At 41.3% G+C, this 15295-nt stretch overlaps 1 protein-coding gene across 2 annotated transcripts; it reads right to left on the bottom strand.

Annotated features, from left to right (window-relative positions):
• Nucleotides 1–325: 325 nt before the first annotated feature.
• eif4enif1 (eukaryotic translation initiation factor 4E nuclear import factor 1) lies at nucleotides 326–15167 on the bottom strand. 2 transcript variants are annotated; one of them, XM_070848030.1, is made up of 19 exons: nucleotides 14853–15167; nucleotides 13974–14094; nucleotides 13820–13893; nucleotides 11360–11487; nucleotides 10697–10971; nucleotides 10083–10281; nucleotides 9723–9880; nucleotides 8816–8954; nucleotides 8128–8307; nucleotides 6837–7108; nucleotides 6332–6406; nucleotides 4901–5090; nucleotides 4107–4192; nucleotides 3816–3949; nucleotides 3427–3508; nucleotides 3193–3328; nucleotides 2799–3113; nucleotides 2487–2660; nucleotides 326–1661 (listed from the first exon to the last, which is right to left on the bottom strand). In XM_070848030.1, exons 2-19 carry the CDS (start codon nucleotides 14061–14063, stop codon nucleotides 1483–1485), a joined length of 2886 nt encoding a protein of 961 aa, XP_070704131.1. In that variant the 5' UTR covers nucleotides 14064–14094; nucleotides 14853–15167; the 3' UTR covers nucleotides 326–1482. The 2 variants fall into 2 exon arrangements, with proteins under 2 accessions (XP_070704131.1, XP_070704140.1); XM_070848039.1 differs by having other exon boundaries at nucleotides 3205–3328; nucleotides 8128–8304.
• Between the last annotated feature and the right edge of the window lie 128 nt (nucleotides 15168–15295).

The raw sequence follows: 15295 nt of genomic DNA, 5'->3' as shown, positions 1-15295 counted from the left end.
CATACTTGCCAGTTCTGCAGTATTTGAAAAAAGGTGAACTGTGGACTTGTGCCAAATACACAACTGTTAAATGTCCCAAAAACACAACCATAAGTGCAGACTTTCTTCATGTCTATGTAACTAGATGGTTGTGATATTTTTATAGATATTTTGGATGAGATTAGAAAGAGCCTGCAACACAAACAGTATTACTCCTGTTCATACAGAGTTCTGATTTACACCCAGTGGCCACTTTATTAGATAAACCTGTACAGTACAATCTAATACAACCCAAGACTGCAGCTCTGCCATAAATTAAACCATTTATTATTGGTGAGGTCTAGATCCCGTCTTAGAAGAATAATGACAGAAAAGTGATTCCAATATTCTCATGTAAGCAAATGGGTCGGACAAAACATGTCAGTATGATACAGTCGAGTTGAAACACCTCAACAAGTACAACGTCAATAATACACAGCTGAACCAACACTTCTGACAGTGTAAATAATCATTAGCTTTGTAAAGGCAGATTTTACAGTCGAGTTTGTTGGAATGCATTAGTGTGTGCAGGTGCATCTAATAAAGTTGCCACTGATGTTATGTATATTCAGTACATGAATAGGAAATACAGAACCATTTAAAACAATTAAGCAAATTGTGTTTACTCAAGATTTTATTTATTAATTCTATTTGTGCTTTTTATAACTTAATAGCACATGAACAAACTGAATCCCAACCACCCTCAAAAAAAAAAAAAAAAAAAAAGAATTGACAGTGTGAGCAGTGCTGTCCCCCTCCTAGTGACTGGTTGGATGGGAGAGGATACAGTTTAAGAGGAAGGGGAAAACAAAAAAAAACAAAACAAATACACAAAGAAAGGCACAACCAGCATTGCTGCATCCCCTGGAGTAGTCTTGAAATGCTCCAGCCAGTCAAATCTACAGATAAGGGCCACTAGCCAAGGGTAGAGTGAGCGCTTAAGTTACTCATCCATCCAACATTTCTCACTAGCAGTAGCCCTTTCTCTGTGAACTTCAGTGGGGAAATTAAAGTCGGACAAGACAAAGGAATGCTACCAACTCTTGGTGACTTTGTCTCTCGCAGGTATCAGTTGAACTGCAGGATAGTTTCACCTTCCCCCATACCAAGAAAAAGAAAAAAAAAATAGCTATATACAGGGAGAATAAGATTCTTTCCCATGGTCTGTACAATTGGGCCTATACATTATTTACTGCGCAGAGCCTAACAAATAAAAAAAGGAGGGAAAAAATGGAAAAAAAAGTTCACTCAGCTGGCAAAACAAGTTGCCATCACTCGTCTTCCCATTTCTGCGGAAAAGCCTCTTCAAAAGCAGTGACTTCAAGGTTGAAGACAAAGCATGGCATGGTTAGACTGTCCAGGTCTGTGCACTGTCTTTCAAATTAAAGTTCACATTTTTATGGTAATGAGGAGGTGCAGATGGGCTAAAGGAAAAAAATTGCTATCCAGCAGTGTTTTATTTTCTTATGGCCGGAACTCCAATTCGTCTACACTTATGACCTTGGTCGGCATGGAGGGGAGTGGCTGTTCTAGCACATCTGATCCAAACCACTTGGCGAGGCCTAGAGGTGGGCTGCCCCCATGCCGCTGGGAGCCGTTTGTCCGGTGAGGGCCTTGGCTCTGTGACTGAGGGCCTGGGACGCCTGGGGGTATTACAAGAGACGACAAAAATAGTTTAATCAAAGAAGGCTTTAAAACTGAAAGTGCTCACCCATTTGAAACTTACTAATTCCTGCCGTTAGCGATTCTACATAAATCCAAACTTAAATAATCCTTACTTTTTTCTCCAGTCCTTCGTTTTTAGGTTAATCTCTGTGGCACAGTTACCACATTACACAAGATTTATCTGAAGTTTTAAGTTTGATGACAGCACAGTATTTTTCTGATTGGCTGTAGCTACTTGGTGCAGTTTGCAAGAGGAGTAAATTAAAATTATTGTATACATTGCGTAATAAAGAATTACACATTACTGTACGTTCTCTCTGTGCGACAGTTATGCAACATCCGGTTGTAAATTCCTCCTGGACGGCAGAAAGTTTAAATATTTTAACCTCTGGACAGCAGGGCCTTCTAATGTTACCGGTATTCCCTGCTGGCCTCACTTCATTTTACTGTCCTGCTCTCTTCTACTAAAATTCTGGTCTGCTGTCTGCCTGAGTCCATGTGAACGCAGTATTCCTTAGAAATCCAAAACATACTTAAAATAGACAACTACACATTTAAATCTAGAGGGAATGTTACTGGTGTGCTCTGACGTAACTCCCCTCACCCCCTGGCAATCTGATCGCCTATCGCTGGTCTTGAGTGGCCATAATATGAAAATAGAGATTGCCCTACCCTAATACAGAATCTCACATATGCGGTATGGATTTCCATGCACAATGAGAAAGACCTGCTACCCACTCTAAGCTGTAAACCACTGTTGACCCAAAACCTTTGAGGGATGTAAAGACAGAACTTCCACTTACCTGGTCTCTGTTGCTGAAGTTGCTGCTGCATTACTGCTAACTGTATTGGAGTATTGGCTCTGGGAGGTAGAAGTGGATGCCCTGTTGCACTTAGAGGGTACAGCGTTTGTCCAAGCAGGGCAGCAGGAGGCAAGCTTTGAAGTTGTGCAAGGTCAACGTGTGGTGGAAATATACCTGGTATGTGCGATTAAAAAGACTTTCATCAGCTCATCAAGCTCAGAGTTTTAACATCTGATCAATTTCACAAAAAGCCTTTACAGTTAAATAAAAAAAGATGAGAACGTGGGAATAACAGGAGTAGTTGATACTAACCTGCTTGCATAAGAGCAGGTCCAAGTTGTTGGGGCTGGATACCCTGCGCCATCATTCGATGAACCACATTAGGGTAGTAATGGGGGTTTGGGCGTACCATAGGTACATGGGGTGGCAGTGGTACCGGATAGACGGGACGAGGGAAAGATGTGGAAGGTCCTGGAGGTACCATTGTGGCTGTATGGTGTCCTGCGGAGCCAGGTCTCAGACGCTCCTGGTCCTTGTTTGGCAAGGTCTGAGAGCCGGCCTTTACTCCCCCAGACTGGGCAGCATTCCCATCCATCGTCTCAAGGTAAAGATTTGGAGAGCTACTGTCTGTAATCACATAACCCAAATCCCAACAGTCAGCGTTGTACTTCAACTAAAGTTTAAATCAGAGCTGTGGCTAAAGTACCTCGCTCAGTACCATCTTGAGAGTGTGATGTTGCCTCCTCCTTGGTCTCTGAACGACTCGATGGATCGTCTTTGCTTTTCTCTTTTGTTGCGTACATTTTTCGGATCACAGATGTGGGTGTAAATGATGGGGACAACTGTAAAAGACAAAACATTAACACTAGCAATATCAAGATGTGTACAAATTACAGAAAAGAAGAGAACAGTGAGGAAGGAGGATCAAGTTTATGCTCACCATGCTGGTGACAGGGTTGCCTGGAGAGTTTCTTCCAGCAGGCTGAGGGCCTGGACCAGGGGAGCGGTTTACACGCTGCAGTCTGTGGATCACAAGCACATCAGTATTACACATCTGGCAAATGCTAACTAATCCGTCTCATCTTGTTTCAGTGCATACATTATGTACACACTTAGCCAACCCAATATCTCCTATGAAAAAAGGTCAGAAAACAAGTTGTAGTAAGCAGCAGCGCCATATTGCAGGCTGCATGTACAAATCATTTTAGTAGCCTCATAGAAATGTTTTTGACAAGACGACCACCAATTATGTATTTGGAAGAACCCCACAAACTCATTTAACCATGAATACATACGGTGCAATATTTAAATACATTTTAAAAAACTAACCTATTTCGAAAGGATTTGTCCTGTGGAGGCTTGTAGCCAGACTGGAATGAGTGATGGCCATGTAGAGCAAGGTCCTGTTGAAATGCCAAAGCTTCCAGGTCCGCCTGACTCACTGGCATCGAGAGCGCCCTCATCTGGATAAACAAAACACACACAACTGAAGAGATCCCCAGCTGGTACCTTATGTTGCTTTTCTTAAAAACATGCCACATATCTTGAGTAAAATCTATTTTCAGTGATCCAAAATCTAAGTAATTAACACAAGTTCCACAGGTCCAAACATTAAGTCACCTGTTGCTGTGCAGCAGATCCAGGGCTGATAGATCTGTGTACATCAAACTGTTCTGGCAGCATGGGCTGAGCACCAACAGGAAAACCTTGAAGTGCGAGAGGGAGAAAAACTATTAAGTCTTCCGGCATGTCTGACCATCTACTACTAAAAAAGATAAGATGTTGGATGTTGAGGGTAACATGCCCACAGCCTTATTACAACACTTGCTAATTGTTGTGATCATATGCCACTTTGCCCCCAAAGCAGGTGATAACCACATACTGACATCCCAGTCTGATCATGAAGAAAACTTTGGGAAAAACTTTGGGAAAGACTTGTCATGTTGACCTTTTTACTTTTGTAGACCTTGTGTAACATAGCATCTCTCCCATAATCACCGTTACTCTCATCTCGCAAAATGCCTCAGTGCCATTTGATCAAAGCTGTAATTAAAGTTTGGACAGTAGCTTAACAAAGATAAAACACTTCCTCCTGTTGTTCCACTTCTAGAGCTTGCCATTGTGTGCCGACGGTCATTAAATGTTTTTGCAGATTCTCATAATAAATTGTTAGCCAAAGCACTGAAGACAAATATTTCATTAAAGCACACATTTGGAATCCCGCAAGAGTCTAGATACTCTACAGGGCTCATTTCTGATGATGCCATCATGAGGAAAGTCAAGCCAACTTATTCCAGAGAATACATAGAATATGCATTTTCCCAGTTACAAGGTATGGTATACAAGTCTTTATTTAAAAAAAAAAAAAAAAAAAAAAAAAAGGTTGCATCTTGTCCCTTCTGCCATGTACGTACCTGCTGAAGGTTGCAACCGACTGCTGAAGTAGTCAGGTGAGGGCGCCCTCTGTGGAAAGAGAGGGGGTGACGGGCCCTTGTGCAGTAGGCCGTGAAGAGGGGCAGAGGCCGTCGGCCCCTCAGAGCTGGTCAACAGACCCCCAAGTAGCGTAGGGGAGACACTGCGAGCAGGCGGACCTCCTAAGATCTCCTACAATACAAGCACACAAACATATTCAAGTTATAATTCACTTAAATCTGTCAGACCAATAACGTTAAAGTGCAAAACTATCATTCATAAAAATGTGGGACGGAGTAACCCCCCCCACCCCACTAGGTTTACACTGAAATTTGCCAACTTGGGACCAGTCGCTCTCCTCACAGCTGGTGAAGTTTTACTGAGTAATAAAGAAACACTCCTGAATACAAGACACACAAGGTTACAGTGTTCGTGGACATTAAATCTTAATGTTTTGGTTTTTAGTGTTTTACAGCCTTGGCTGCCACACACTGAGTCAGTAAAGTTAAACAAGCACATTTACTGATAAAATAAAATCTATTCTGTTGATGGCTGTTTGATAGACGTTGCTGCAGGCCTGGCTTCTGGTCTACTCGTATTCATCTCATGCTGGCTCCGTCTGACTGCAATAAAAAGTGAATATTTAGATTCAAATTTCATTTTACTTCAGCAGCAGTGTACTGGGTTTAGTCTGATGTGCTACCTTATCTGAAGGCTGCAGGATTCCAAATGTCTAATTAATGTTTAATTAATTTGTCAACTGTAGACAGATTTGAAGGGTCTACATAGTACTTCACAACATGAGGCATCCTTAAAAAGGGCAACCGATGCATATGATAATCTAGTAAGGTGAGGGAAATACAATTCAATCTCTTAAGTCTTAAATTCTGACACAGGCTGCTGAAATGTCAACTTTAAATTTTTTTTATTTAGTAATTTTTTTAAAATTCTGACACTGGCGTTATTTTCACAACACCCCACTGTTATCTGGCAGTGTTGCTACAATGAAGAAACGTTCCTCATTCATTAATGTAATGTTTTAAAGACCTGATCTAAAGAACAGAAAACAGGTTGGGAATTGGACCCGAGAAACCAATTCAAAACACAGTCACACCTGGAAAGACTAATACAAAAATTCTGGCAGCAGAATGATTGCTGTCGAAAAGAGCCACAATACATATTTTTTCCCCCTGCACTTCAGTTCTCTCTCTCCATCTGATGGAAAATCCATTACTGTAATAATTATGACGCCCCACCTGATCACAAACCAAAGACCTGCAGTACAATGGGACACAACTCAGGCTGAATACAATTTGCACACAGTCCTGATTCTGTTAACAGGAACCGAGAGGTTTCTAGCCTACACTAAGCATTTGTCAGCATTAGCCCTCCAGGATTAGTAAACACACACAGACACACACACACACACACACCTGAAATATGTTCTTCTGCTGCGGAGCAGGCACCGAAACATCAGACACTGTCACCACAGCTTGGTCTGAAGGTTGCTGTTTGTGTAGGGAAAGAGTTCATGGTAAATGCAACCAGAAGAAGCCATTTCATTGAAAAACCTCATCTCAGTAAGTAATGCAGAGTGTGCGGCAGGCATTTTGAAGTGCATCAAAACCACACACAAACTGGCGTTTAAGTACCAGTGTTCACCCGATATAAAAACCTGGAAATGTATCAAATATAGACTTTGGTGGAAGAAAAAAAGCAACCTCCAAAATTTATGCCCATCACTCTTTAGTCAGTTCATGAAATTTAAAAAAGTGTGTCATCTAGGTAAATTTTAAAAAGCTTGCATGCAGCATCACACAGGAACAGATTTGTGTCAGTTACTGGTTCCAGTGCAACATACACAATGTTACTTATCCAGTCAGTGTCAGCCTGGGTCAGTATAAGAAATACAAATTATATACATGTAAAAATACTTACATTGTTTGTGTTGGTTTTGGGGTGAGTTGGCAGAGTTCCACTTGCCTTCATGCTGCTAACCAGTTTATTAAAGGCCGACATGTCTGTGTCACGCGAGTGTGGACGGGCGCTGGAGCCACCAGTTAAAGCCTCTTCTAAGTGTTGAGCCATGAAGGGCGTGCCATTACCTCTCTGTGGAGGCGGCACCTTTCGCACCTGTGGTTCAGAGCCCAGCTTCATGCCCTTCATCTCTCCCTCCACTTCCTCCAGCGAGAGCACCGCTCCACAGTTAGCTAGGGAAAGATGGACACAGTTAAACTTTATGAAACGATGTTTACAACGATGTTACCGTTTTACAGTTGCAATTAAATGCCAATTAAATACCATTAAAAGAATCCCATATCAAAAAACAGATTTGAGTAGATTTATAATAACAGCACACCAGCTCTGCATACTTGTGACCCTCAGACAGGAAAGCTTGACACAAAAACACAGCAGAGAGATTTATAATGCTACTGGACAGGATGTCAACTCTGTAAAGTTAATACCAAAACAATCATTTCATCTTCTGTCTCAAACCACAAAGCAAATACAGACATAGCGTGCACCTGTACATGATTGGCAAGTGCAGGTCGTGGCCAGATGAAATGGTAAAAGCTGAGCCAGGCTTAATGTTTTGGTCAGATTACAACTAAATGCATTTCGAGCTTGAGCCTTCTGTGTCTGCATCCTGACACATCAGGCTTTGAATCAGCAATATGAACTTTTTTTTTTTTTTTAATGCTGTGTGAATGTTGCTGATCAAAGCATTAAGGAGTTGGGAGCCACGAGGGGAGGATTTAAGACTGATCAGGCACATATAAGGGGTTAAACAAATCACAAATGCAAACAGCATTATGAGAGTCGACAGAAATCTCTATCCACTGTTTCAGGAGTGTACAAGTAACCTAGCAGCCAAATGTTGGACATGGCATTGTTCAAAAAAAAAAAAAAAGTTTACTCTTACTATGGATGGGGAAAATTTGCAACACAGTCTGTGAGACAAAACATTTCAACAGTCAGCCATCTTATTATTATATCTGGAAACTGAAGGCAATGTTGCGAGTCATAAGCAGGACAGGTGTGTTGCAGTGTTGGACTTATGGGAGTTTTGCATTAATGTGATAACGTACTTCAATTAGTCAGATATTTATTTCAGTAGATTACCTAAAAACATTCTCCACCTGGTTATTTAATCTATAAATGTATTCACAGTAAGAAATTTGTTACGGTATATCTGAACTAACAAATGTATGGGTGAAGTGACACTCACTGCTCTCCCGTAGCCGAGCTTTGTTGACCGACAGGGTGGAAAGAAGAGGTTTCAGGTCTATTTTGGCCTTGTGCAGCAGCTCCAGGATGTCCACTTTCTCCCTGCAATCCGTTGACTGAATAGGTGTGAAGTACGGGGCAGGGCCGTGGTTGGGGGACGTGCAGCGAGGCTCGAGCCCTTCTGAGGAGAAAAACAGTCCAAGATCAAGGACATCTGAACAGAAATTGTGTTTTGAGGACATGAACATATCAAAACAAGAATGTAATAGGTGAGCTAGCATTGGAGACCAGTGTGGCAAAACAGCAGTTTGGCATCAAATTTTAAAGCAACTTTACCTAGATACTCCAAGATCAAGATTATAATGTCACACACCCAGACTGGGATACAGACAAGATAAACTTCTTTCAGTTTCTTATTTTATATTTCTAACGATATGCCTCCAATTTGTTTTTGCTGTGAGGACAGAATTGTAGCATTATCTGGATAACTTAAAAACCTAAGACTTCCTAAAATCTTGAACATGGAAGCTCTGACACTTTCAAAGTTACCCACTTTTAATAGCAAAGGCCTCTAATCTTAAAATGTTCATACCAACACATACCAAAACACAGCTTAACCACTGAGTGCTGTGTCTGGTTTTAAGCTACATGATTACATGAATCTCCCTTAAGGAAACCAAATCATTCACCTGCAAGTTTTTCCAGCTCCTCATGGGGAGTGGACCTCAGGCTGCTGGACCGGCTGCCTGAAGGGCTCAGGTTACTGGAGAACCACTGACTGAAGCGACTAGCTGATACAGGGCCCTCCCCCAAAACATCCTCTATCATCTGCAAGACAGAAACAGGAGCCAGTGAGACAGAGTGGGGGGAAAAAAAAAAAAATCTGCAGACCGAAGGGTACAAGGACAAAGGCGGCACTTACGTTTAGGGCGTTATCCATCGATTTAGCACAAAATGTGCTAGAAGATTGAGGGCAGTGTCAATGAATGCACAGCTGTTTGGCCTTGTGTTGATTTAATACCACAAACCAGTCAGTAAACAACTTTATTTAGTTTTGCAGATTGGTTCCCTTATTTCTCCAATTAGCATTGTCTAATGGAGCTATAATGATGGGCATAAATTTGGATTGTTGATACCTTTTGAAGCTCCCTTGAACCACATGCAGCCCGCTGACAAAAGTATTCAGAAAGTGCACCATTAAGTGACAATACCCACCACCACAGAGCAAGTTCAGTGAGACCAAGCCATTGCAGCAGAGGTAATCGTTTGCTGACAAAGTGTAAGCAAACTTAATCTTTGGCTTCAAAAGCCCCCCCCCCACACACAAACATAAAGCCTATAAAATTTGTCAGGTCAAAAAATGGGGCCACAATTGTCAACCTAGTCTCTAAAATGCTCTAAATGATTATAGAAATGTGAAAAAATTACCTGCAAGTCTGATTTGAAGGGAAAGGAAGGATACTTGAAAACCTCTACTGTTAAGCTAAAGTGGTTTGGGATACTACATAAAAAGGATTTATACATGCCATGCCATCTGTGATGTTCACACCTTGGAAAAAACACCCACAAAACCACACAGTGCACCCCAGTACTTACAGAGGCCAGTCCTGGCATAGTCTTCTCCAGATTGAAGAATTCATTGAAGTCAAAGTCACCAGTCGTCTGCTCAGGCAGAACATCAGGGTGGGGAACTTCCTGATCAGCAGTGGACTGCAAACCCACACCTTCGGCCTGCCCACCATTACATTCTACAGCTGCATACAAGAAATATGAAAACAAGAATCACAATCTTAAGTATCCCCAATTTCACAGCAGTGGCATTAATCTAAATCATAAAAATACTATGCAGTGAGGAAACAAACCAAAAAAAAAACAAAAAAAAAAAAAAAAACACACCACATAATGAGTAAACCACATCACGGTCCTATAATTTTGAAGAACAAGGGTTTGACATGCCTTCTTTTATAGACTCTGTCCGCTTCCTTGAACGCTTGGACTTGCGCTTATCATCTTCCAGGATTCTGTCATCAAATCCGATGAGCTCAATTGTCTCAGACTGGCTGGTGGGACCCCCAGAGAACCACTCCGGCTCCTCCTCTGCATACGAGTCGTTTCTTCTCCTTTCACTGAACACACGCTTGTCACCGAAATCTCTCTGAAAGTGATGATGACAAGATAAACATGAACTCACTGTGATGCACGTGCTGCTAAAATGTACTCTTAAAGCAGGACTCTGAAGTCCAGGCAGCACCTTCCTCAACTTACCAAGTAGCAAGTAAATGTTGTTTGCTTTTATTTGATGTAAGACACACTACATTAGTGAGTCAAATCCAATTCTTGTGGGAAAGAAAATTCCAAGTTTAAGGATTTATTTCAACTGTATATTTCAATTCAGCTATTTTTTTCCTGTAAAATAAACTGAACTTTCCAGGTAGTTTTGTGACAAACTGAAGGGCATTTGCACCTGGGATTCTGCAGAACTCCTGTTCTGGCAGTCATACTTACATTATCATTGCAAAGAATTGCTAACCTAATACATAATGGATGGTCAGAAAGCAATGGAAACCAACCCTGAATCTTTTATCCTTGAAGTCTCTCTCACGTTCCCTCTCTTTCTCCGCACGGGCTTCTCTCTCAAAGGCTCGAGCAGCAATTATGCGGCCGCTGCCGATCCTGCGAGCTCCTCCTAGACGGAGACTCTCATTCTCCTTATTTTCCAAGGGGCTGATTGGGCGACGGGCGTGGGGTGCAAGTGCAGCGTTGCCTTGACATCCACCCCCGAAGCTGCGTCGCTGAGGGCTCAGTATGACATCCAGATCATCCTCCTTTAACCGCTCACGAGGATCTGAATACAATGTCAAAAATATGCTTGTTTTTAGCGGTTCAAATGACAAAGACAGCACCCGCAGTTAGATTATTACCAAACCAATTATCCAAAGCAAGCCCACATTAAAGATGATCATTCAGGTTTCTCAAGAGATCAATCTTTTCTGCCTCATTTATATATATGTCTTTAAGGTGATACTATGTAGTTCAAACATTTGGGTAACCATAATCTAGAGCTGCTGGATATTCACAGGCTGTGAGCTTTACAATAACAGAGAACTTCTAGACATATTATAAGTATGTTCCTTAACGATTCATCGGTAGATATCCACTGACACAAACATCTTCCAACAGACATCAAGGCGTTTTATGACCTGTGCTTTGGTGTACTTCTTTGGGTCATTTACCTGGGATTCTTCGTTTCAAAGGAATTCTGTCATCCACATAGTCCTTCTTAAAACCTTCGACCGGAGAGCTACGCTCTGAAGTGGGATACAGTGAGGCATGCCACTTCTCAGGGTCCCAGACACCATCACTGTATGAAAACATCATTTGAAGCCCTCAATTAAGACAAACTCAACTAGCTTATAGGCTAAAATGAGATCAATAACTGAATAAAAAAAAAAAAGAGAACTGAAAAATATTATGCAAACAAAAGGCTCAAGATAGATTCAAGGCTAATCACACTACCAATGAAGGATACATTCAGAGCACAGCTTACATTTTTAATGTTTTTCTCTATGCTTCCGAGCATTGAGAGAATATAGAACATAACGTCATTTACTGAGCATAGCTAGTAGTATTTAGAGCCAACTACAACAATGGATTTCAGCATTAACCCTGTGAGCCAAGAGGAGTAATTCCATTGTCTATCACACCAGCAACTTTTCATTGTATTCCTTAGTCATCCCACATCTAAAACTCACCCCCTGATTAAATATCTGTTATTGAAAAAAGCAGGGCTCTGAAAGACTGACAACCACTTAAGGAGAAAACACACAAAAGACTGGTGATGCATTAGGGGTTAGGAGACAGATAAAAAAAATCTCAGTCTTTCATAATCACAAGTTCTGCCTGGCATTTCAAACAGCTTATCCAGATGGTTGTTAAAGAAAGTCAAAGCAAACATCAAAATATTTGATTTATCAGCTGGGGTCCTGAAACTCTGCTGCAATTCATTCACGGCAAAAATCTGAATGCAACCCATACAGACTGAATAAAACAGAGGCAGCAGAAGCAGGTCATGGCTTCCTTGATTTAATGACAAACAAAATCAATTTTGTAGAAAAATTCAACATGACAGATTCTGCTTTTTGCTCTACTGATCTGCTGCTCAAATACCCAAGCCAATACTGCCTCTAGAATTTAGAGACTACAATTAAAAACATAAAAAGTGTTAGGTCTGCAGATCACTTGTGCATCTTCATTTTCAAGAGAAGAAATCAAAACATCTAAAAGCCCAGTTCAGGCCAAGGATTCACTACCAGACGAGGCGACACTTAAAACTACTTGCAGTCAGTTAGCAGCATTCTGAAACCGCCAGTTTACACTAAAACGTCTTCATAAAACGTGTATTGTCTCCATAGCAAACGCTGCACGTGTCAGCTTTTCAGGCTTTTCTTGTAGCTGGGTATAATTACCATCTTAAAATATGAATGCGGATACAGAATTACTTGCTATAGTTACATTTCTAGTCCGATGAATAAAAAACAATAAACCCACAAGAAAAGAGGGTCGAGAATGCAGAGCTGTCCATGGGCGCTTATGCAAATTTGTGCCGAACATGAGAAAGGAGATCTTGTCAGTTTTTTTTCCTGTTTGTTTTTGATCTTGGAGTAAATTTAAGGCAAAAAGAAGTCATTAGTTCTAAAACCAGCCACTGGCGATGAGACAAGCACAGATGCTGCCATCAGCCAACTTGAGCTGAGACAGGTCACTTTACACTGCTGCAATGTACTAAAACATATCATCACAAATCTTTGGTCTGAACTGGACTTAACAGAACTGTGTTTGCCATCCATTTGGATTCCTGACTGAAGTAAATTAAACTAAATAAGGGCAGGTCCTGAGGATACTAAGGCCACCCAAATGCTAAATTACTTTGTCAAATTTAGAAGTTTGTGAATTGTGCATACATTTGGGTGTGAAAGAAGCCAAAAAGCAGAGCACACCAACTCTACTCTTTCTTGAGGCATACTTTGATCTGATGTGGTCTGAGCTCGTAGGTGTGCGAGCCGTCCTATAATAAGAGAATTTTAGTAAATTCTTGGCCCCATGTTACAAAAGTTGTCATCAATGAATGTCCATCAGTATCACGATGACAGACAAGTAGAACAACCAATGAAAGCCATTAATGTTGCAGATTCAAAACAAATGCTTCAGCTCATTCTCATCAGTTCATACATTTGAAAAAGAAGGACATACTTATGACCAGACCAGGCACTTAATCACAGGCAGCCACTCAGATTTGCCTTTCCCAGCCAAAGATCTCTAGGCTGCCAGCTGGCTGAGAAAGACTCCCAAGCCAAGTCCCAGCAAACCAGCCAACTCCCAGCAACCATTTTCTTCAAAAGGTGTGTTAGGGCAGCCCGTTAACTACGTAATTGAGGGGGATTTAATTTCAGCCAAGCACCCAGCAGGAGCTCTACGAGGATCCACCGAGGATCGGCCAGGCCCTGCCATAGCCAAACCGGCAATTCTAGGTGTCTGCATCTTCAAGCCAATTATAGTCAAAAAGAAGCCAAAAAAAGTTCCAGTTTTTCAATGGAGCATATCCAAGCTGGATCAGTCTGGCTTCCGTTGATGACCATCATCATTTTATGTGACTTGTACTGTGGATTTTTATACCCGGGGAAATAAGTTCTTACCTGTCATATTTCTCAGAGAGACACTCTGGCCTTTCATTGGAGACTGGCAGTTCTTTTATTTCAAGAAGCTCCTCCTGGAAAATAGTTGATAAAGATTATTTTGTAGAAGAACTCAGTGTGGCCTCTGAATTATCATATTGTTGGCATTCGTCACCTTGGAGTATCTGTAAGGAGCTGTGGCTGCTGGCTGTTGTTTAACTTGGTCCACAGCAGCATCGCCAGTCTTCTGCTCATCGTTCTCCATGACTGATTTCAGACACAGAAAAAAAAAACAGCTTCCAGCCCAACAATGACTCTGGTCCTGTTGGAGACAAAGTTAATGTCAGGCATTACAGTAGCTGCTCCACTGACTTTTGAATGTGGATCTGACTGAACAATTATGTGGCCTTAAAGGTGAAACTAACTGCTTAAATTGATATTGATTAACTGATCATTTTTGTCAATCAATGAGGATTTATTTTTTTCATTCGGAGCAACGCATTGTCATTGCAGTGCTGGGAATAGCAGGCGAAGATGAGACATGTTTACTCAGAAAAAAAAAAACATATGAAAAGTAGTCTTAAACGTGAATAGCACAACCAAAAAAAACAGACATAAAATTGAAAATAAACTTCACCTAAAATCGCATGAACTTTCAAGGGGACAGTTTTAACAGACGCTGCTAACCAATTAGCAAGTTAATTGACAACAGCCAGAGACCGCTGACGTGAGACGAGACACGCCAATTACAATAATTTACCTAGCATTGGCGTTAATTACCAAATCTGTAGCGTCTGAACTGTGATTGAAGCTGTTTTTAACTTTTAAAAAAACAGCAGCCAATGGAGAACGTTGACGTTACTTAGCCAATCTGTCGCTAAGTTTATCATTTCGTAGCCGAGTCTCGAGAAAATACACGCTAACAATTAACGCAGACATTGGTGGAGGGTTAGCTAAGCTAGCGTCCCACACATAGTTATTACCACTTATTGGTAGTATAAGATTCGTAAACAAGTGGGGAGCTAGTACATCGAGAAAAACACCAACGGTAAACTCACTCTGTTTGGATGCTGCGTGGATACTGGTTTCCTTACGGTCAAGCAGCGGCAGTTCACGTTAGTTAGCTAGCTAGCAAACCTAGCACCTTTAGCTAGCTAGCTAACTAGCTGGGGAATGGGGATAATACCCACCCAGCAAACTACCAAATCTAAAGCCGGCTGACTTGTAGCAGTGATTTCCGCAAACGCACTCTGTAACGGGATAACTAAACACAATAACACAGGTCCAAATAACAAATTAATTCACTCGGAGACTGTGTAATCTCAAATAATTGTCTGCTCTTTCTCTGTTTTCTAAGTCGTAGCAGCAATTTTCCTCTGATCACCGCTTTAAGAAGGTCCTAGGAAAGATTACACTGTGCCCACCGCGCCTTTGTAGAATTTTAAATATGCTAATGTTCGTCAGCAATTATACGTTTTAATAATTAAACCATAATAT

Source organism: Pempheris klunzingeri, chromosome 2 (genome assembly GCF_042242105.1).
Source record: "Pempheris klunzingeri isolate RE-2024b chromosome 2, fPemKlu1.hap1, whole genome shotgun sequence".
Classification (NCBI taxonomy): Eukaryota; Metazoa; Chordata; class Actinopteri; order Acropomatiformes; family Pempheridae; genus Pempheris; species Pempheris klunzingeri.
Note: the sequence above shows the minus strand (reverse complement) of the source record. Positions and strands in the feature narration are given on the sequence as shown.